The sequence below is a fragment of the Pristiophorus japonicus genome, chromosome 4, assembly GCF_044704955.1.
Source record: "Pristiophorus japonicus isolate sPriJap1 chromosome 4, sPriJap1.hap1, whole genome shotgun sequence".
NCBI lineage: Eukaryota > Metazoa > Chordata > Chondrichthyes > Pristiophoridae > Pristiophorus > Pristiophorus japonicus.
This window is the reverse complement of record NC_091980.1, coordinates 232,379,420-232,401,382: the sequence shown is the minus strand read 5'-3', so window position 1 is coordinate 232,401,382 and position 21,963 is coordinate 232,379,420. Positions and strand designations below refer to the sequence as shown.

At 46.5% G+C, this 21,963-nt stretch overlaps 1 protein-coding gene across 4 annotated transcripts in view; it reads right to left on the bottom strand.

The window, feature by feature from the left end:
• LOC139262310 (armadillo-like helical domain-containing protein 4) overlaps positions 1-21,963 on the bottom strand; it is a 221,193-nt gene that overhangs the window by 5,975 nt on the left and 193,255 nt on the right. For all 4 annotated transcript variants that reach the window (XM_070877467.1, XM_070877468.1, XM_070877466.1 and 1 more), the window contains exon 6: positions 613-644. In XM_070877467.1, coding sequence (XP_070733568.1) covers positions 613-644 — 32 coding nt within the window. The remainder of the gene's footprint in view (positions 1-612; positions 645-21,963) is intronic.

Genomic DNA, 21,963 nt, shown 5'->3' with positions numbered 1-21,963 from the left:
CATTCATTCCATCGAGTGTGTGCCGGCTCTTTCGAGGAGCAATCCAGTTAGTCCCACTCCCCCGCTGTTTCCCCATATCCCTGCGATTGTTTCTCCAATTTATTCAATTCCCTTTTGAAGGCTACTATTGGATTTGTATCCACCATCCTATCAGGCAGTGCATTCCAAATCCTAACCACTCATTGTGTAAAAAAGTCTTTCCTCATGTCGCCTTTATTTCTTTTGCTAATGACCTTAAATCTGTGCTCTCTGGTTATCAATCTTTCAGCGATTGGAAACCGTTTCTCTTTATTTACTCTATCTAAATTCTTCATGATTTTAAACACCTCAATCAAATCTCCTTTTGGCCATCTCTGCTCCAAGGAGAACAAACCCAGCTTCTCTAGTTCATCCACATAACTGGAATCCCTCATCCCTGGAACCATTCTAGGCTGAATATAGAAAGTTGAGAGGGGAAGTGAGAAAGGAAATAAGAGGGGCAAAGAGAGAGTATGTGAATAGACTGGCAGCTAAAATAAAAGGGAATCCAAGTAAGAGACAGCTCAGCTTTGAAGTAAAACATGGAATAAGTCAATAGGTCACATGGGCCCAAAAACCATTTGAGGCACTTACTTTGTCTTTGATTTTCTCCAGCCAGCTTCTAACTGAAAAGGAGTAGAAGAAAATAGTTGTGTTACAGAGAATAAATATTCTTTTGATACAAACATTAAAGAATGGTGAAATTGTTTAACTTATGCCAAAATTCACTGGAGAACTCATTAACATACACTGCAGTGACCATAGCGGTGGATCAGCCAAAAGCTAATGTACTGATCCTGTCGATTGTAATTTGGAATTAATTCTGATTGCCTTCGAGGTTCCGTAAACCCTAATCTATTAATATACTGATAGATTATAGTTATCAAGATGCTTACCAGTAGCCGATTGTAATATTTACTCCCTCTCAAATGCCTAAATTACCACAAAGATTTTTGAGTCTCATTTAATTCTTTAAGGTAGAACCCATTTTGAGAACCACCTGCAAAAGAACATGTAAAGATGCCCTTATGTGATTCTTATTAAATCAATTAGTCTTTCAATGTATAGTTAAGAGCCATCAGAGTTATAAGTAGATTTCACTACCTCACTTAATATAGAATGGAGAAAGTTAATGGGATATATAAGCACTCATTGTTATTCGTCTGCCATTCCTTACTCTGTTATACTTTATTGAGGCAACACTTAGATTCCTGAGGGAGATACTGCACGCTGTTCTACACAATGTGAATCAGATTATTACTATCTGTTTACTTGCCCATACGTACAGTATAGCAAAGATCACAATTATAACTATACACTGTGATCCGATTCGAAACTATGCCTGCATGAATCATCATCAGGATACTGATATGGAAATAATTAGAATTTAGCACACCCATAAGGGATGAGCTAACATGCGATTTAGTTCTTATGGTGATACTACTGAAGTGTTGAACTCGACAGCAATAAAATAACATGAAATATTCCATTAACCACTTGTTTATTTCAATTGGAATGATTACAATGGCAAATGATGCAACTCAATGAGAGTGTTTTGATCGATGACTTATTGCCTGCTGTGCTGAACTCGATGTTCCTGAAGAGAGAAGTGGTAACTGTGATTCCATTTATAATGGGTATGGGGATTCTCTTTGAATTGATCTTGTGTGCACGAAGTGTGAATAATGAGGCATCAGAAGCAACCATCTTGAATAAACATATAAATCACACTGCTGCCAGGACTCCGGCGCCATTATTTTTCAGTCTAAGTGGCACCAACGTGAACACTGGCTATGCAGCAAATCCATTCATTTTAAATAAATTACAGAGTGGCATAGGTAATGGTAACAAACCTGCTGACCTCCCCAAAGCCTTTCCACCATCTACAAGGCACAAGTCAGGATTGTGATGGAATACTCTCCACTTGCCTGGATGAGGGCAGCTCCAACAACACACAAGCAGCTCAACACCATCCAGGACAAAGCAATCTGCTTGATTGGCACCCCGTCCACCATCTTAAACATTCACTCCCTCCACCACTGGTGCACCGTGTTTGCAGTGTGTACCATCTATAAGATGCAATGCGGCAACTTGCCAAGGCTTCTTCAACAACACCTACCAAATCCACGACAACTACCACTTAGAAGGACAAGGGCAGTAGGCATGTGGGAACACCACCACCTCCACCTCCAAGTTCTCCTTCTTGTCACACACCATCCTGACTTGGGAATATATCACTGTTCCTTCAGCGTTGCTGGGTCAAAATCCTGGAACTCACTCCGTAACAGCTCTGAAGGAGTACCTTCACCACATGGACTGCAGTGGTTCAAGAAGGCAGCTCACCATCACCACCTCAAGGGCAATTGGGGATGGGCAATAAATGATGGCCTTGCCAGCAATGCCCACATCCCATGAATGAATAAATAAAAACAGTTACTCATGGCATAATTTCCTCGAACTTCCATACTAGAATAATGGCGTACACCGTAGATGCACCATTATTATGGCACAAGTTTACAACAAATTCTGTGGCCAAAACTGTAAATTCTTTATCAATTTGCTCTAATGCAGATGTTTTTGAAATCCAGTTATTTCCAGTTACCTAATGAAAGTTGCTGTATAGTAATTGCTAAATAGTTATATGATGCATGGTTTGATAAATTCAGAGGACATATTGACTGACGTCCAATTCTTTATTAATTGGATGTGGAGTACATAGAGTATTAACCTATATGTTTAAACTTTGTCATTTGGTATCAGAATGCTACTGTACTTCAAGTGTCTTTAGCCATCAGTCAAGGAACATAAACTCAAGAAAGCATATATAGGAAGATACTTAACAACTTGAATCACTATGTTTGCGTTGCCCTCATGACCAAGTAGACTCATTATATAGTTCATGGTAAGAATTGCATACATTTTACTTTCTGGCATTACTCCACACCCTGTGGATATTAATATGGATGTGGCCTGTTCTATCGCTACATAAACTGTAAAATATTTGAATAAATGCATACTGTATCAGATATGAACAAAGCATAAGACATTTAACAGGTGTCAGCCTTGGCTCAGTGGGTAGCACTCTCGTCTGAGTCAGAAGGTAGTGGGTTCATGTCCTACTCTAGAGACTTGAGCAATAAAATCCAGGCTAACATTCCAGTGCAGTGCTGAGGGAGTGCTGCACTGTCAAAGGTGCTGCCTCTCGGATGAGAAATTAAACCAATGCAGAGAGACGTCTGCTCTCTCAGGTGGATGTACAAGATCCCATGGCACTATTTCGAAAAAGAGTAGGGGAATTATTCTTGGTGCCCTGGCCAATATTTATCCCCCAACAAACGTAACAAAAACAAATTAACTGGTCATTATCACAATTGTTTGTGGGAGCTTGCAGTGCACAAAATTGGCTGCCACATTTCCTACATTACCTAATAAAAGTTCATGGGGTTGGGGGTAATATATTAGCATGGATAGAAGATTGACTAACTGTTTTCTGTTAGAGAGTCGGGATAAATGGTTCATTCTCAGGTTGGCAATCAGTAATTAGTGGGGTACCGCAGGGATCAGTGCTGGGACCCCAACTGTTATATATGCAAGCACTCTAGTAATGACTCCACAAGGTAGGGTATTGTACTTGAACTGTTGTGACCTTAGTCCATTTATTGTAGCTCCCTGAGTGAGGACACAATGAGGTGAGCTCCCTTTTATACTTGGTTACCTGCAGTGTGCAGGTGACCCTTAGGTCTCCACCAGTAACATCCTCTGGTGGTACAGGTATGGTGTATACATAGTGAAGATACATTCAGTGGTCTAATGTTACAGTACATACATTATAGATACACAACAACACTCCCCCCTAAGTCTTGTACCACTGGCTTTTGCACTGTGTGCTCTGGCCCTTGACTTGAGTGCCCAAAGCCCTTGCACTTTGTCTTTGCTTGGGAATGGCTCTCTCCCTGTGGACCCACAAGTCCTTATTGCCACGACATTGGGAAATGGTCAGCAGTGGACGGTTGGAGGTTGTAATGAGGGTTGTGTGGGTTCTGGGTGTGATTTATGTGTGTCCATGGCTACATACATCCATTTCCCCCTGCCCCCCCCCCACCCTCGCCATGCATAGACCATGTGTGTGGCTCGACATCTGCATCGGCGTACATGTACAGAGAATAAAGAATAGGATTGGTTATATCGCTGTTTTTGGGTTCAGCAGTGGTGGAACAAGTACATTTTACAGGTAAGGTACATACGTGGTATTATAATCTTGCCCCTGGGGTGTGGGTGCTGGTGGGTGAGGACTCTTGTTTCGGAGCAACCGGACTGTACCCCCTGCCAGCTGGGTGGGCCCGGATTGCTCATCTGGCTGTGTCTCAGGACCTTAGCCGTTGCTTAGTGCTGGGCAGAACCACAGGAATGTGTGGCCTCCTTGTCCTGCTTTGAGGACTGCTGGGTCTCCCTGCTGCCCTTCAGCAGTGGTGGGAGTCTGGTCATACCAGGTCCCGGCTGGAGGGTGTTGGCCTCTTGCTCCTGGTGCTGGCCCTGGTAGCTAGGGGGGTAGGGCCGATCTGGGGCAGGGTGTCAGTGGTGGTGCCTGTGCCATCCATTGATCACTGGCCCTGCAGTGGGTATGCTCCCATTGTGTGTATGGACACCCTCCCTGGGGCATCACATTGGTCCCGGAGACGCAGGCTACATGATCGGGTAACCTGCTGGACCTGGGTGCTTCCCATGGGAGGTTGCCCTTGGCTTTGTCGGCTTGTATGTAGAACCCGACATCACATCTCATTTTATCATTAGCATTCATGATACATTGGCTCCAACCGCAATCAGCCAACTCGACATTGTTATTTGCCTTTACACTTTCGCATTTGTCAATTACATCACTTTCCTGTGTACTATCAGCATCTTGGGGCAAGGTTACATTTAGATACCTGCATTTGTTAGTTACATCTTTTTCATTAGTAGCACCAGCATTGCTGTTCAACAGTACATTTGTATACTTGCATTTGTTAATTACATCTTTTTCATTAGTGTCACCGGCATTGCTGTACAAAGAGTTTGACTGTCCCTTTAATTGTTCTGGGTTGCCTGTCTCCTTTAAAAGGGCCTTGCAATCTTTACCACAATCTGGTTCCCTACTCGGCATCACGTGTTGCTCCCTCAACGTTGCCCCTCGTGGTCTGGTCGCGGCCATCTTGATTTCAGGTGTTTTATCTCGTGATGCAGGCGCCATCTTCTTTCTCTCAACGAGGTATGCTGCGGTGATCCTTTTCTCCCCAGGTTCTGCCACGGAAGCCGGGAATCTACCTTCTGCGTTGATCTTCTTCACTCAGAGTCCTGCCACTGGAGTCCGGAAGGTGAGGTCTGGTTGTTTGGGTTGGATCATCTCGTCGTTGTGCGGTCGGTGTTGTCGCCACGCAGTCGAGTTGGACGGTAGGATTTTCAGATGCTGTGATGGATCCAAATTTGGGGCCGCGTAGGACGTCGATTGCCGGGGCCTGGTGGCTTTCCCAGCTTCAACAGATTTGGATTTGCTTCATCCATCTTCTTCCCAGCAACGTTGGACCATCACCAGCAACGGTCCACAAGGGTAGCTTGTGCATTGCGCTGCCATGGGACACCTGGACATCCACACTGCCAATGACTGGGCTGGTGTCTTTTGTGTAAGTGAGCAGCTTCACCTGGATCGGGAGCATTTTGGGTCATTTGGCGGGATTGTCCCAGAGTTTCTCGAAGGCCGTCTGATTCATCAGCGACTGGTTCGCCCCTGTGTCGACCTCCATAAGACTGGAACACCGTTGATTTCTATTTCCATTTTCCACGGGGAGCTCTCGGTGGAGCAGGTATACACTCCGTACACCTCTTCCAGGGGCTGAGCCGCTTCATAGACTCTCTCTTCCTTTTCATCAGCGCTGGAGCCCGGGTGATTGGCCAACACTTCAGCGACTCGGTGAGTAAAGTTTCTTCTACACATCCGCTGGAGATGACCTTTAGTGTTACAGCCTTTGCAAGTATAGTCTTTGTATCGGCACTGGTGGGCCCTGTGATTTCCTCCACAGCACCAGCACGGGGCTAGCCGGTTGGCCCCATGTGGCGGACTCAGGGTTGCGGGACTCGGGGTAGCAGCCTTGCCTCTGAAAGGCGCCATTTGGTTCACTGTACTCGTTGGGTTAGAGTCCTGGGAGTGAGTCATCATCCTCTTGGAATCGCAGGCCGAAATCATGAATGCCTGGCTCACTTTAATTGCCTCCTGCAGGGTGACCGTAGTGTCCGCAGAGAGCAGCTTGTGGAGGAGGCCCTCGTGGCCGATTCCAATAACAAAGACGTCCCTCGGTGCTTTGGTGAGGTGGTCGCCAAAATCACACGGTGCAGCCAATCTTCTCAGGTCTCCAGCATATTTTGCAATTTCTTGGCCTTCGGCTTGCCAGTGGGTGTAGAACCGGTGTCTGGCTGTGAGGATGCTCTCTTTAGGTTTGAGCTGTTCCTGTATTATTATTACGAGCTCCGTGTATGTTTTGGTTGTCGTCCTCGCTGGGGCTAGCAGGTCCCTGACAAGGCCATGGACAGTGGGCCCACAACTGCTGAGCAGGATGGCTCTGCACTTATCAGCCAGTGAGGTCAATGTGTCTCCAGCCAGGTCGTTCGTGATGAAGTGTTCGAGCCTTTCCACAAAGGCATCCCAATCTTCTCCATCAGCAAATTGTTGAAAGTTGCTTAGGTTAGCCATGTTGCGCGTGGAAATTCATAATCTTGTCACCAGTTGATATATATGCAAGCACTCTAGCAATGATTCCACGAGGTAAGTTATTGTACTTGAACTGTTGTGACCTTAGTCCATTTATTGTAGCACCCTGAGTGAGGATACAGTGAGGTGAGCTTCCTTTTATACTTGGTTACCTGCAGTGTGCAGGTGACCCTTAGGTCTCCACCAGTAGCACCCTCTGGTGGTACAAGTATGGAGTATACAGTGTGAAGATACATTCAGTGGTCTAATGTTACAGTACATACATTGTAAATAGTTGGTGTTGTGTATGTATAATCTATATTAATGACTTGGAAGAAGGGACTGAGTGTAATGTAGCCAAGTTTGCTGATGATACAAAGATGGGAGGAAAAGCAATGTGTGAGGAGGACACATAAAATCTGCATAAGGACACAGACAGGCTGTGAGTGGGCAAAAATTTGGCAGATGAAGTATAATGTTGGAAAGTTATTATTTAAATGGAGAAAAATTGCAAAGTGCTGCAGTGCAGTGGGTCCTGGGGTACCTGTGCATGAAACACAAAAGGTTAGTATGCAGGTACAGTAAATGACCAGGAAGGCCAATGGAATCTTGGCCTTTATTGCAAAGGGGATGGAGTATAAAAGCAGGGATGTCTTGCTACAGTTATACAAGGTGTTGTTGAGGCCATACCTGGAATAGAAAAGGGTATACTTGTTTTGGAGGCAATTCAGAGAAGGTTCACTAGGTTGATTCCAGAGATGAGGGGGTTGACTTAAGAGGAAAGGTTGAGTAAGTTGGGCCTCTACTCATTGGAATTAAGAAGAATGAGAGGTGATCTTATCGAAACGTATAAGATTATGAAGGAGTTTGACATGGTGGATGCAGAGAGGATGTTTCCACTGATCGGGGAGACTAGAGACTAAGCATAATCTTAGAATAAGGGGCCGCCCATTTAAAACTGAGATGAGGAGGAATTTCTTCTCTCAGAGGGTTGTAAATCTGTGGAACTCGCTGCCTCAGAGCTGTGGAAGCTGGGTCATTAAATAAATTTAAGACTAAGATAGACAGTTTCTGAACCGATAAGGGAATAAGGGGTTATGGGGAGCGGGGAGGGAAGTGGAGCTGAGTCCATGATCGGATCAGCCATGATCGTATTAAATGGCGGAGCAGGCTCGAGGGGCCGTATGGCCTACTCCAGCTCATTTTCTAATGTTCTTATTACATCAGGGACTACACTTCAAAATTCTACTTCTTAGGCAGTCCCCTGGAATCGAGGATGATTTGGTTCCACACTAATGAGTTCTCAGGTGACTGAGTCCAATGCGGGACTTACAGTCCCTGTCACAGGTGGGGCAGACAGTGGTCAGAGGGACTGTAGGTGGGTTGGCGTGCGCTCCTTCCGCTGTTTGTGCATGGCTTCCGCTTGCTCCCAGCGAAGGGACGAGAGATGTTCGGCGCCCTCCCGGATGCTTCTCCTCCACTTTGAGCGGTCTTGGCCAGGGATTCCCAGGTGTCGGTGGGGATGTTGCAATTTTTCAAGGAGGCTTTGAGGGTGTCCTTGAAGCGTTTCCTCTGCCCACCTGTGGCTCGCTTGCCGCGTCGGAGCTCTGAGTAGAGCGCTTGTTTTGGGAGTCTAGTATCGGGCATGCAGACAATGCTGCCCATCCATCGGAGCTGATCGAGCGTGGTCAATGTTTCGATGCTGGGCATGTTGACCTGAGCGAGAGCACTGACGTTGGTGCGTCGATCGTGCCAATGGATTTGCAGGATATTGCAGAGGCAACGTTGGTGGTACTTCTCCAGTGCTTTGAGGTGCCTGCTTTACATAGTCCATGCCTCTGAGCCACATAGTGGGGCAGGTATCACGACCATGAGCTTGGTGCCGGGTATGAGGTCCTGGTCTTCAAACACTCTCTTCCTCAGGTACCAACAATATAGGTAAAAAGCGGGATGAGGTCCTACAAGCTGAGTTAAGGGAGCTAGAAGTTAAATTAAAATTAGGACCACAAAGGTAGTAATCTCAGGATTGTTATCAGTGCCACGTGCTAGTCAGAGTAGAAATAGCAGGATAGCTAAGATGAATACGTGGCTTGAGGAGTGGTGCAAGAGGGAGGGATTCAAATTCCTCGGACATTGGAACCAGTTCTGGGGGAGGTGGGACCAGTACAAACCTGACGGTCTGCACTTGGGCAGGACCGGAACCAATATCCTACGGGGAGTGTTTGCTCGTGCTGTTGGGGAGGGGTTAAACTAATATGGCAGGGGGATGGGAACCTATGCAGGGAGACAGAGGGCAACAAAATGGGGGCAGAAGCAAAAGATAGAAAGGAGAATAGTAAAAGTGGAGGGCAGAGAAACCCAAGGAAAAAACCAAAAAGGGCCACATTACAGCATAATTCTAAAGAGCAAAAGAGTGTTAAAAAGACAAGCCTGAAGGCTCTGTGCCTCAATGCGAGGAGTATTTGTAATAAGGTGGATGAATTAACTGCGTAGGCAGCTATTAACGATTATGATATAATTGGGATTACAGAGACATGGCTCCAGGGTGACCAAGGCTGGGAACTCAACATCCAGGGGTATTCAACATTCAGGAAGGATAGACAGAAAGGAAAAGGAGGTGGGGTAGCGCTGCTGGTTAAAGAGGAAATTAACGCAATAGTAAGAAAGGACGTTAGCTTGGATGATGTGGAATCTGTATGGGTAGAGCTGCGGAATACCAAAGGGCAGAAAATGCTAGTGGGAGTTGTGTACAGACCACCAAACAGTAGTAGTGAGGTTGGGGATGACATCAAACAAGAAATTAGGGATGCGTGCAATAAAGGTACAGCAGTTATCATGGGCGACTTTAATCTACATATTGATTGGGCTAACCAAGCTGGTAGCAATGCGGTGGAGGGGGGTTTCCTGGAGTGTATTAGGGATGGCTTTCCAGATCAATATGTCGAGGAACCAACTAGAGAGCTGGCCATCCTGGACTGGGTGTTGTGTAATGAGAGAGGACTAATTAGCAATCTTGTTGTGCGAGGCCCCTGGGGAAGAGTGACTATAATATGGTAGAATTCTTTACTAAGATGGAGAGTGACAGTGTTAATTCAGAGACTAGGCTCCTGAACTTAAGGAAAGGTAACTTCGATGGTATGAGACGTGAATGGGCTAGGATAGACTGGCAAATGATACTTAAAGGGTTGACAGCGGATAGGCAATGGTAGACATTTATAGATTAGATGGATGAACTTCAACAATTGTACATCCTTGTCTGGAGTAAAAATAAAAAGGGGAAGGTAGCTCAACCGTGGCTAACAAAGGAAATTAGGGATAGTGTTAAATCCAAGGAAGAGGCATATAAATTAGCCAGAAAAAGCAGCAAACCTGAGGACTGCGAGAAATTTAGAATTCAGCAGAGGAGGACAAAGTGTTTAATTAGGAGGGAGAAAATAAAGTATGAGAGTAAGCTTGCAGGGAACATAAAAACTGACTGCAAAAGCTTCTATAGATACGTGAAGAGAAAAGAATTAGTGAAGACCAACGTAGGTCCTTTGCAGTCAGAATCAGGTGAATTTATAATGGGGAACAAAGAAATGGCAGACCAATTGAACAAATACTTTGGTTCTGTCTTCACTAAGGAAGACACAAATAACCTTCCGGAAATACTAGGCGTTCGAGGGTCTAGCGAAAAGGAGAAACTGAAGGAAATCCTTATTAGTCAGGAAATTGTGTTAGGGAAATTGATGGGATTGAAGGCCGATAAAGCCCCAGGGCCTGATAGGCTGCATCCCAGAGTACTTAAGGAAGTGGCCCTAGAAATAGTGGATGCATTGCTGATCATTTTCCAACATTCTATTGACTCTGGATCAGTTCCTATGGATTGGAGGGTAGCTAATGTAACACCACTTTTTAAAAAAGGAGGGAGAGAGAAAACAGGGAATTATAGAACAGTTATCCTGACATTGGTGATGGGGAAAATGTTGGAATCAATCATTAAGGATGAAATAGTAGCGCATTTGGAAAGCAGTGACAGGATCGGTCCAAGTCAGCATGGATTTATGAAAGGGAAATCATGCTTGACAAATCTTCTAGAATTTTTTGAGGATGTAACTAGGAGAGTGGACAAGGGAGAACCTGTGGATGTGATGTATTTGGACTTTCAAAAGGCTTTTGATAAGGTCCCACACAAGAGATTGGTGTGCAAAATTAAAGCACGTGGTATTGGGGGTAATGTAGTGACGTGGATAGAGAACTGGTTGGCAGACAGGAAGCAGAGAGTCGGAATAAACGGGTCCTTTTCAGAATGGCAGGCAGTACCAGTGGGGTGCCGCAGGGTTCAGTGCTGGGACTCCAGCTATTTACAATATACATCAATGATTTAGATGAAGGAATTGAATGTAATTTCTCCAAGTTTGCAGATGACACTAAGTTGGGTGGAGGTGTGAGCTGTGAGGAGGATGCTAAGAGGCTGCAGGGTGACTTGGGCAGGTTAGGTGAGTGGGAAAATGCATGGCAGATGCAGGGGATTTTAACCTACATATCGATTGGTCAAATCAAATCGCACGGGGTAGCCTGGAGGAGGAATTCATAGAATGCATACGGGATTGTTTCTTAGAACAGTATGTTACAGACCTACAAGGGAGCAAGCTATCTTAGATCTGGTCCTGTGTAATGAGACAGGAATAATAAACGATCCCCTAGTAAAAGATCCTCTCGGAATGAGTGATCACAGTATGGTTGAATTTGTAATACAGATTGAGGGTGAGGACCTTGAGACAATCATTATCACTAGGGAGGTAGTGCTGGACAGGCTAATGGGACTCAAGGTAGACAAGTCCCCTGGTCCTGATGAAATGCATCCCAGGGTATTAAAAGAGATGGCAGAAGTTCTAGCAGATGCATTCGTTATAATCTACCAAAATTCTCTGGACTCTGGGGAGGTACCAGCGGATTGGAAAGCAGCTAATGTAACGCCTCTGTTTAAAAAAGGGGGCAGACAAAAGGCAGGTAACTATAGGCCAGTTAGTTTAACATCTGTAGTGGGGAAAATGCTTGAAGCTATCATTAATGAAGAAATAGCGGGACATCTAGATAGGAATAGTGCAATCAAGCAGACGCAACATGGATTTATGAAGGGAAAATCATGTTTAACTAATTTACTGGAATTCTTTGAGGATATAACGAGCATGTGGTGTATTAGTTTGATAAGGTGCCACACAAAAGATTACTGCAGAAGATAAAGATACACAGAGTCAGAGGAAATGTATTAGCATGGATCGAGAATTAGCTGGCTAACAAAAGCAGATAGTCGGGATAAATGGGTCCTTTTCGGGTTGGAAATCGGTGGTTAGTGGTGTGCCACAGGGATCGGTGCTGGGACCACAACTGTGTACAATATACATAGATGACCTGAAAGAGGGGACAGAGTGTAGTGTAACAAAATTTGCAGATGACACAAAGATTAGTGGGAAAGTGGGTTGTGTAGAGGACACAGGGAGGCTGCAAAGAGATTTAGATAGGTTAAGCGAATGGGCTAAGGTTTGGCAGATGGAATACAATGTCGGAAAATGTGAGGTCATCCACCTTGGAAAAAAAAAACAGTAAAAGGGAATATTATTTGAATGGGGAGAAATTACAACATGCTGCGGTGCAGAGGGACCTGGGGGTCCTTGTGCATGAATCCCAAAAAGTTAGTTTGCAGGTGCAGCAGGTAATCAGGAAGGCGAATGGAATGTTGGCCTTCATTGCAAGAGGGATCGAGTACAAAAGCAGGGAGGTCCTGCTGCAACTGTACAGGGTATTGGTGAGGCCGCACCTGGAGTACTGCATGCAGTTTGGGTCACCTTACTTAAGGAAGGATATACTAGCCTTGGAGCGGGTACAGAGACGATTCACTAGGCTGATTCCGGAGATGAGGGGGTTACCTTATGATGATAGATTGAGTAGACTGGGTCTTTACTCGGAGTTCAGAAGGATGAGGGGTGATCTTAGAGAAACATTTAAAGTAATGAAAGGGATAGACAAGTTAGAGGCAGAGAGGTTGTTTCCACTGGTCGGGGAGACTAGAACTAGGGGGCACAGCCTCAAAATATGGGGGAGCCAATTTAAAACCGAGTTGAAAAGGAATTTCTTCTCCCAGAGGGTTGTGAATCTGTGGAATTCTCTGCCCAAGGAAGCAGTTGAGGCTAGTTCATTCAATGTATTCAAATCACAGATAGATAGATTTTTAACCAATAAAGGAATTAAGGGTTATGGGGAGCGGGCGGGTAAGTGGAGCTGGGTCCACGGCCAGATCAGCCATGATCTTTTTGAATGGCGGAGCAGGCTCGAGGGGTTGGATGGCCTACTCCTGTTCCTAATTCTTATGTTCTTATGTCGTATAATGTGGATAAATGTGAGGTTATCCACTTGGTGGCAAAAACAGGAAGACAGAATATTATCTGAATGGTGACAGTTTAGGAAAAGGGGAGGTGCAACAAGACCTGGGTGTCATGGTACATCAGTCATTGAAGTTTGACATGCAGGTATAGCAGGCGGTGAAGAAGGCAAATGGCATGTTGGCCTTCATAGCTAGAGGATAGGAGCAGGGAGGTCTTACTGCAGTTGTACAGAGCCTTGGTGAGGCCACACCTGGAATATTGTGTTCAGTTTTGGTCTCCTAATCTGAGGAAGGACGTTCTTGCTATCTGGCGAAGGTTCACCAGACTGATTCCCGGGCTGGCAGGACTGACATATGAGGAGAGACTGGATCAACTGGGCTTGTATCCACTGGAGTTTAGAAGAATGAGAGGGAATCTCATAGAAACATATAAAATTCTGATGGGATTGGACAGGTTAGAGGCAGGTAGAATGTTCCCGTTGCTGGGGAGTTCCAGAACCAGGGCTCACAATCTAAGAATAAAGGGTAAGCCATTTAGGACTGAGATGAGGAGAAACTTCTTCACTCAGAGAGCGGTTAACCTGTGGAATTCTCTACTGTAGAAAGTTGTTGAGGCCAGTTCGTTAGATATATTCAAAAGGGAGTTAGATACGTCCCTTACGGCCAAAGGGATTAAGGGGTATGGAGAGAAAGCAGGAAAGGGGTACTGAAGTTGAATGATCAGCCATGATCTTATTGAATGGTGCTGCAGGCTCGAAGGGCCGAATGGCCTGCTCCTGCACCTAATTTCTATGTTTCTATGACCGAAGACTGCACTGGCACACCGAAGGCGGTGTTGGACCTCATCGTCGATGTCTGCTCTTGTTGACAGTGGGCTCCCAAGTTATGGAAAATGGTCCACATTGTCCAAGGCCTCGTCATATCTCTCCAATCTGTTTTTAACTTCCTCTCAAGATGTGGGTGGTGCTGGAAAAGCTGCATCTTTCTTGCCCATCCCCAGTTGTTCTAAAAGAGTGGCGATCAGCCTTCTCCTTGAACTGCTGAAGTCCTTGTGGTCATGGTGCTTTCACAATGGATTTGGGTAAGCAATTCCATGATTCTGACCAGGATTGATGAAGGAATTACAATATATGTCCAAGTCAATATAATGTTTGTGTGACCTGGAGGGAAACTTGGAAATGTTGGTGTTCTCATGATCTTGCTGCTCTGATCCTTATTGGTGGTAGAGGTCACAAGGTTGATGGAGGAAGGGAGTTGGGGACAGAGTGGGGAGGGAGGAGTCGTGATGCGGGGGGTACTGTCAAAATAGGCCTGCTGAGTAGATGCTGTGCAACCTGTAGATAGAGCATTCTACAGCCACGGTGTGCCGGTGGTGGAGGGATGGATACTGAGTCTAGTCACAGGAAAACCAATCAAGTGAACTGATCTGTCCTGGATAGTTCGAGCTTCTTGAATATTGTTACAGCTGCGCGCATCCAGGTAAGCGGTGAGTATTCCATCACACTCCAAACTTGAGTCCTGTAGATAGTGGACAGGCTTTGAGAAATCAGGAGGTGAGCAATAAATGCTGGCCTTGCTAGCGACGCCCACTTAAACGAATAAAGAAAAAGAGCCACTCATTGCATTGTGCCCAGCCTCTGCCCTTCTCTTTTTTCCACCAAGTTCTCCTCAATCGCCTTCTCCCTGTGGCTGAAGAGGTCTGCCCAGAATCACAATGCGGATTCTGCCCACAAAGGGGCATAATGGACACGATCTTCACCGCGCAGCAGATATAAGAGAAATGCAGCAAACAGCATCAACCCTTGTACATGGCCTTCTTTGACCTCACAAAAGCCTTCGATACTGTCAACCATGACAGATTATGGAGCGTCCTCCTCAGATTCGGCTGCCCTCAAAAGTTTGTCACCATCCTCCGCCTGGTCCATGATGACGTGCAAGCCGTGATCCTAACTAACGGATCCATCACAGACCCATTCCACAATGTGATGGATCCGTTAGTTAGGATCACGGCAATGTTGGTGGTACTTCTCCAGTGTTTTATGGTGCCAACTGTCCATAGTCCATGTCTCTGGGCTATATAGGAGGGCGGGTTTCACCACTGCTCTGTAGACCATGAGCTTGGTGCCGGGTTTGAGGTCCTGGTCTTCAAACATTCTCTTCCTCAGGCAACCGCAGGCTGTTCTGGCACACTGAAGGCGGTGTTGTACCTCGTCGTCGATGTCTGCCCTTGTTGACAGTAGGCTCCCAAGGTATGGAAAATGGTCCACGTTGTCCAAGGCCTCGTCGTGGATTTTTATAACCGGGGGGCAGTGCTGTGTGGAGGGGGCAGGATGGTAGAGCACCTTTGTCTTATGGATGTTTAGTGTAAGGCCCATGCTCTTATATGCCTCCGTGCAGGTGTTGACGATGGCTTGGAGTTCGGCCTCCGAATGTACGCAGACGCAAGCATCGTCTGCGTACTGTAATTCAATGATATAGGATGGGACGATCTTGGATCTGGCCTGGAGACGGCGGAGGTTGAACAGATTCCCGTTTGTCCTGTAATTTAGCTCCACCCCAGCGGGGAGCTTGTGGAGGGTGAAATGGAGCATTGCAGCAAGGAAGATCGAGAAGAGCGTTAGTGCGATGACACAGCCTTGCTTGACCCCGGTCAAGCAAATCCATTGGCAGGATAGGCGCACCGACGTCAGTGTTCTCGCTCAGGCCAACATCCCCAGCATCGAAACATTGGCCACGCTCGATCAACTCCACATCGTCCGCATGCCTGTAACTAGACTCCCAAAACAAACGCTCTACTCGGAGCTCCAACACAGCAAGCGAGCCCCAGGTGGGCAGAGGAAATTCTTGAAGGACACCCTCAAAGCCTCCTTGAAAAAGTGCAACATTCCCACCGACACCTGGGAATCCATTGCCCAAGACTGCCCAGAGGAAATGCATCCGGGAAGGCGCTGAACACCTCGAATCTGCAAAAGGATTTTCCACTTTTTTCGCATGCATAATGCCCACTTATACTTCATTTCAGCATTAAAATGGATGCTAACACTCAGATATCGCCCATTTAGCCACAAAATGGAAACTGACACCCATTTTTCGGACACTTATCGTTGAGCTTTACTTTCCCCATGTGTGTAATGCCGGGAAAAAATAATACCGCACGCCCAATATTTTAGGGCGAAATCATCAGAATGGGCGAAATCAACAGCCATAATATCGCCCAGTGTTACTTTCTGCACGTAATTAATACCGAGATTCAATAATACCGACTGCCCACTTTATTTTGTCGTAAAGATCACATTTGCCAAAACTAACGTCCAGGAGACCGTTGAGCGCCACTTTCACCATCTCACACACATCTCGCCCACAATATCGCTCGCCCAAAAAACCGCCGAGAAAAAGTGGAACTAATCGGAACTACTCACAGCATTATGGACGCCATGTTCTAAATCACATGTCACATCATTTAAAAGGTGGCTCTGCTTCAACCTCGGGGGAGTTCGGATGTACTCTGGAGGTCTTTGGAGGTGATGTGAACATCTGAACAAACATCTTATTCATACTGTGAACGATTGGAATTTAATAGGTGGCTTCGTCGGACATTAATTCTTTGTGACCAATCGGTGGAATGGGGCCTATCCTTTTTCACACTTTCTTGATGACCAATTACATGCTGCAGACTCGAGATGGCAGAAGGTATGCTCCACAGTATTATGTGCCCAATGTAAAACATGCCAGACTGATGAGGAGGACCAGATGTTACAAGACGTCTTACCTCAACTTGCCCAACACCACCTGCCTTCGGAGACTGCACTTCCACAAAGAGGTTATCACTGAGGTATGCCAGCTCATAAGGAGAGATCTGCAGCCTGCCAGCACCATCAGTACTGCACTGTCCATCGAGGTCAAAGTCACTGCGGCATTGTCATTCTACGTGTCGGGTTCTTTTCAGGCCTCAGCAGGTGACATTTGTGGTCTGTCTCAGCATGCCACACATCGCTGCATTAGACAGGTCACTGAAGCCCTGTACGCATGCAGGATGGACTTTATCAGCTTCCCTATGACCAGGGAGGCTCAGACTGAGAGGGCTTTAGGATTCTACCAAATTGCTAACTTCCCCAAGGTGCAGGGAGCAATAGACTGTAATCACATCGCGATGTGGGCACCTTTTAAGGATGCAGAGGTTTTCAGGAACTGCAAGGGATTCCACTCCATGAATCTGCAACTCGTTGTCGACCACCAGCAAATTATAATGGCAGTGAATGCTAAATTTCCAGGCAGCATCCATGATGCTCACATCCTGCGTGAAAGCACTGTATCTGACTTGTTTAACAATCAGCCATTGCTGGATGCTTGGTGAAAAAGGATATGGCCTCGCCACCTGGCTGATGACACCCCTGTGTGACACCCACACCGAAGCCGAGAAGCGATACAATGAGAGCCACAGAGTCACTCGCAATATAGTGGAGAAAACCATTGAAGCGCTTAAGCAGCGTTTTAGATGCCTGTACGACTCAGGAGACAAGCTCCAATACCACTCTGAGCAGGTAGCTTAATTCATGGTCGTGTGCTCCATGCTGCACAACTTAGCTATCAGGCGGGGACAAGAATTACCAGAAGAGTCTGACAGTCCACCTCAGCAGAGAGAGGAAGAGGAGGACGAGGAGGTGGATGCTGACATTGTACCAATCAGGCTGACGCTGAAGCCATGCCCCCGCCCCCCTGTAGACCACATGAAAGGGCCCGTGGTGGCATGATAGCTACAAGACTCTTACGTCAGGAGCTCATCAATGAGTGCTTTGCCTGAAAGAACGTTGGTGGTATTTACAAGGCTGACACACTGCTGGGTGTGCAGGTCATACATCAATGGTGGGCATCACCTTAGTGACAGTTAAAGTTTAAGTTTATTGACGTTAAGTGTAATTATACCCTTTGATATTGGGGGGGGGGGCATGACGGTCGAACCGCTGCTTGGACGGATATGGGAGAGGATGATCCCGAGGTGGGAACATGCTCCGAGCCAGAAGCAAGATGTTGCTCCTGGCTCTTGTGTGGTTGGCAATGGGGGTATGGCACCTTGGGGTGCAGTGCCGTGTTCCGGGACCACTGGGAGCCCTCTGCCACGTGTTCCTGGCTACCAGCACCAGGGTCTCCTCCATCCCTTCCATGTTATATGTTATTTGCTGGACAAAAACTCGGTGCCAACTATGTTCTTGGTGCTTAGTAGTGTTTTGCTGCGGTGAATCTCCCTCGTGCCTCCCACAACAGCCAAACAAGCACACACCACAGCCACACACGCTTTCAGTCCCTCTCTACTCCCCCTCTCTCTGTCTCCTCTTCTGCGCATGTAATGATGACCCCTGACCTCCTGAATCGCAGGAAACAAGCGTTGCCATGCCGTTGCTAAGGACGGCGACACTTTACGGCAGAGGGTCAGAGAGATTTAACGCTACCGCCCATTTCATATCGCTCGTGGTAATGCCCAATTTCAAAAATGGAGACTTGGGGCTTTGAGAATGGGCGATAAGCCAACGATCTGAAAACCCATTTTTACCACCCACGCCGGAAATAACGTCCATTTTTGGGCGATCTGCACAAAAGTATAAAATGTAGCCCTAAAGATTTAGGGAGAGAAATGCAGAAGCGCCCCATTTAGGGTGTTAACTTTTACAAACTGAAAAGTTTTGCGCAAGGCAGTAATAATTTCCAACTTAAAAGAAAAATTCAGTGTTTGCGCTCCTGGAAGTAAATGGAGTGCTAAATCAAGTGCTCCACTTCCTTCCTAGAGTGCTACAGGACGCAGGCGGGACAGTAGCGTGCAGTGCTGCACAATGGGCCGTGCAGCGCTGCCACATTCAGAGGCTCCTTCCCTCCTTTAAAGGGAAGGGCAATCGCTGCAGGCTCTGCAAGGGAAATACTTATCTGGTCCCTGACGCAGCCACGATCTGGCTCGATCAGCCCGATGCACTGCAGCAGAGAGCCGGGCTGATCGATCGCTGGCGAAGACAAATGTAAAAAAAGAGAAACCGCATCCTTGAATTTTTTTTCCTTAGCCTTTAAGTATTGCCCTTGAAGCCTCCGGCCTCCCAATGAACGTCTCCTGCAGCTGCTGGTATTTTCATCCAGCGATGCTGCAGGGGGTGGAACTGAAGTTCGGGTCCGGCACGTTGCGCACAGTGATGACATCACAATCTCCGGGCGAAGGAGATCGGGGCGCAACATCCTACTACCGCCGCCGCAAACCTGCCGCCGAATTTAGTGAGAGTTGATCATCTTGCCATGCCCGGTCGGTATATGCTTAGCGCCCCGTCATCGCCCCCCCCGGAGGCGCTAAGGAGGCCAATCTCTAGACCTAGTGACTAAAGGTTTGTGGCCGCCATGAGAGTCGCCAGTATCACTGTCGCCTCCAGTTAACGACCACTGAAAATGGATGAAGTGCTACAGGAGAAAAATTTGTGCTGGGGGCTAAAAATTTTTAATCCTGCGCTAACTTACCATGTAACGCCCTCCTGGTTAGTGCAGGCACCAGACTCGAAGTTGCCAGCCAGAAGTGGCATTCGATGTTCCATCAGCCTCTGGAGGTAAGACAATGGAGTTCACTGGGCATTGTGGGAAATTAAAAGGGAAATGGCTTCTGAACTAATATAAAGAAATCAAGTAAAAAATTGCAGTTTTCAGCCCTTACTGCCTTTCAAAAAAATTAACATTAGAAAGAATTCCCTTCCGAACCGCAAAAAATGGGAAAAGTGCTTCAGCACTAACACAAATTGCTCAACAAGCCAGGGAAGGGGAACCCAGGGCCTTGCACGCAGCACTCCAGCTTTGTGTTGGGAGCCAACACTGCAAGAGAGGTCCTCTACCCACAGGGGCCAGGAGGAACGATGTTGGACCAAATCACTGAGGCCGTCAATGCCAGCAGTGTCACCCTCACAACCTGGTTTCAGTGCCCAAAGAAGTTTCATGACCTCAGACCACTGGTCAAGGTCAGTGAATGCATCTTCAAAAACCGACTCCTACCAACTGCACCACTAGCCTCACACACTGCTCAATGCATGATTCTCACCCCCTCCCCCCCTCCGCCAATCACTTACCTACTAACAATCTGTACCAATCACGAAGCACATCTCCGATTCCTAGCCCCACCTTACCACCTTGTAGGAGATGGATGGTGCTGGCCATTCTTAGCAGAGGCATGGCTGAGTCCTTGGCTAGTGGCAGGGCAGAAAGGATACAAGATGCTGGTATCCTCATACATTATCCTCCTTCTAGCATGTACCTCTTGCTTTCCCGCCCTCTCCTCATCACCACTCCAGTCTTGTGATTTCCTCATTTCACACACTCAAGAAATGCAGCCTGTCCAGCCAGTGGGTGACCAAGAACAGCAGGAGGATGAGGATGAGGAGGAGGAGGAAAAGAAACACTGTCACTCGATTTGGCACTCCTGGACACCATTTCTCAAGGTCGACCAGCAAGGCAACTTGCAGTGTCCACCAGTGAAAGACAGCAGCCATGCTGCTGCCACTGGAGTAGCACTGTGTGACATCAGTAGGATAGGCAAAGGCACACACAAGACAGTCACTAAGAGAAATGCATAAGAGATGAGTTGATTGCTTGATGTCATATTGGATGGATAGATGTATAAAGTTGCATTGGAAAGTTTGCTTTGTGGTGGCTTTTATTTCAGCATTGTGGCTAAGAGGACATTGTGATGGTCAGTAAGAGGGAAGGTAAGGTGTGGGTAATGTTGAAAGGCAATTGGGGTTCTGGTCACTGGTAACGCAGGTGATTGATACCATCCCAGATATTCTGGCCAGAAAGAGGCTGTCTGGGTAGCATCCTTCCTTCTGTTTCCTTCTCTTTGGCTTCCTCCTCTTCTGCTTCCTCCTCTTTGGCTTCCTCCACTTCCCTCTGCAAGCAGATACTATAAATCTGAAATGGCAACATAAAATGCTGGAAATTCCAGCATTTTCTGTCTTCTCATAGGCTTTCTTTTACCATCCAAGGTCTGGCAAGTATCCAGCAGTACTCCCTACACTTTAAAAAAAAAACTTTTAACATGCATTGCAGAAAGCCACTGCTTCAATAAAATTTTAAAAACAGTTCATATTTTTTGTCAACTTTTTAAGAATGACTCCTTAGTTCTGAGGAGAGACTCCTCCTTTTAAAAACGAGAGAACTGATTTTGGTCTTGGTCCCTTAAGTGAGTCAAACTTTGTGCCTTTCCCAATCCTGAATTCCACACCGATTGTCTAGGGTTCAGTGAATTTAAATGTTTTCAACAGGCTCTCAGCAGGATTCCCACTTCTCACAGACAGTCCTCAGTGGGAGGGAGGCGGGGGGGTGTGGGTCGGGTCGGTTTGGGGAGTGGAAATCACTATCACAGGCCTCAGGTACCAGCCACAGTAGAATATGGTCAGTGACCTCTGGAGCAGCTGAAGGGGAGAAGGGCATTTCAATTTTATTTTTAACATTGTGGATCTGGTGAATTGAATCAATTGTCCCATAATCAAAGCTAGCCCACTTAGGCCTGTAAAATTTAAATCACCTATCCTACGCCACTGGAGAAACAAATTGTGAATCATCTTGGAATAAAATAAAGCAAAGAAACAAGCTGCATTTTCCAGTGGCTGCAGCATCTCAATTCCATTGGTCATTTGGAGGCTGCAATTACCAACAGCATCTGAGTGATCTGACAGCGAAAGGACACAAATGTGCGCATTTGCAAGGATATTGTCTGAGAAAAAGTGACACAAGACAGGGGGAACTGACAGTAGAAAGTGACATTATCAAATCAAACGGAGTAAGGATATATAGTAAAAAAAATAACCAGCACCTTGGGGAAAAAAATTAGTCAGTGCAGCAAGATGCA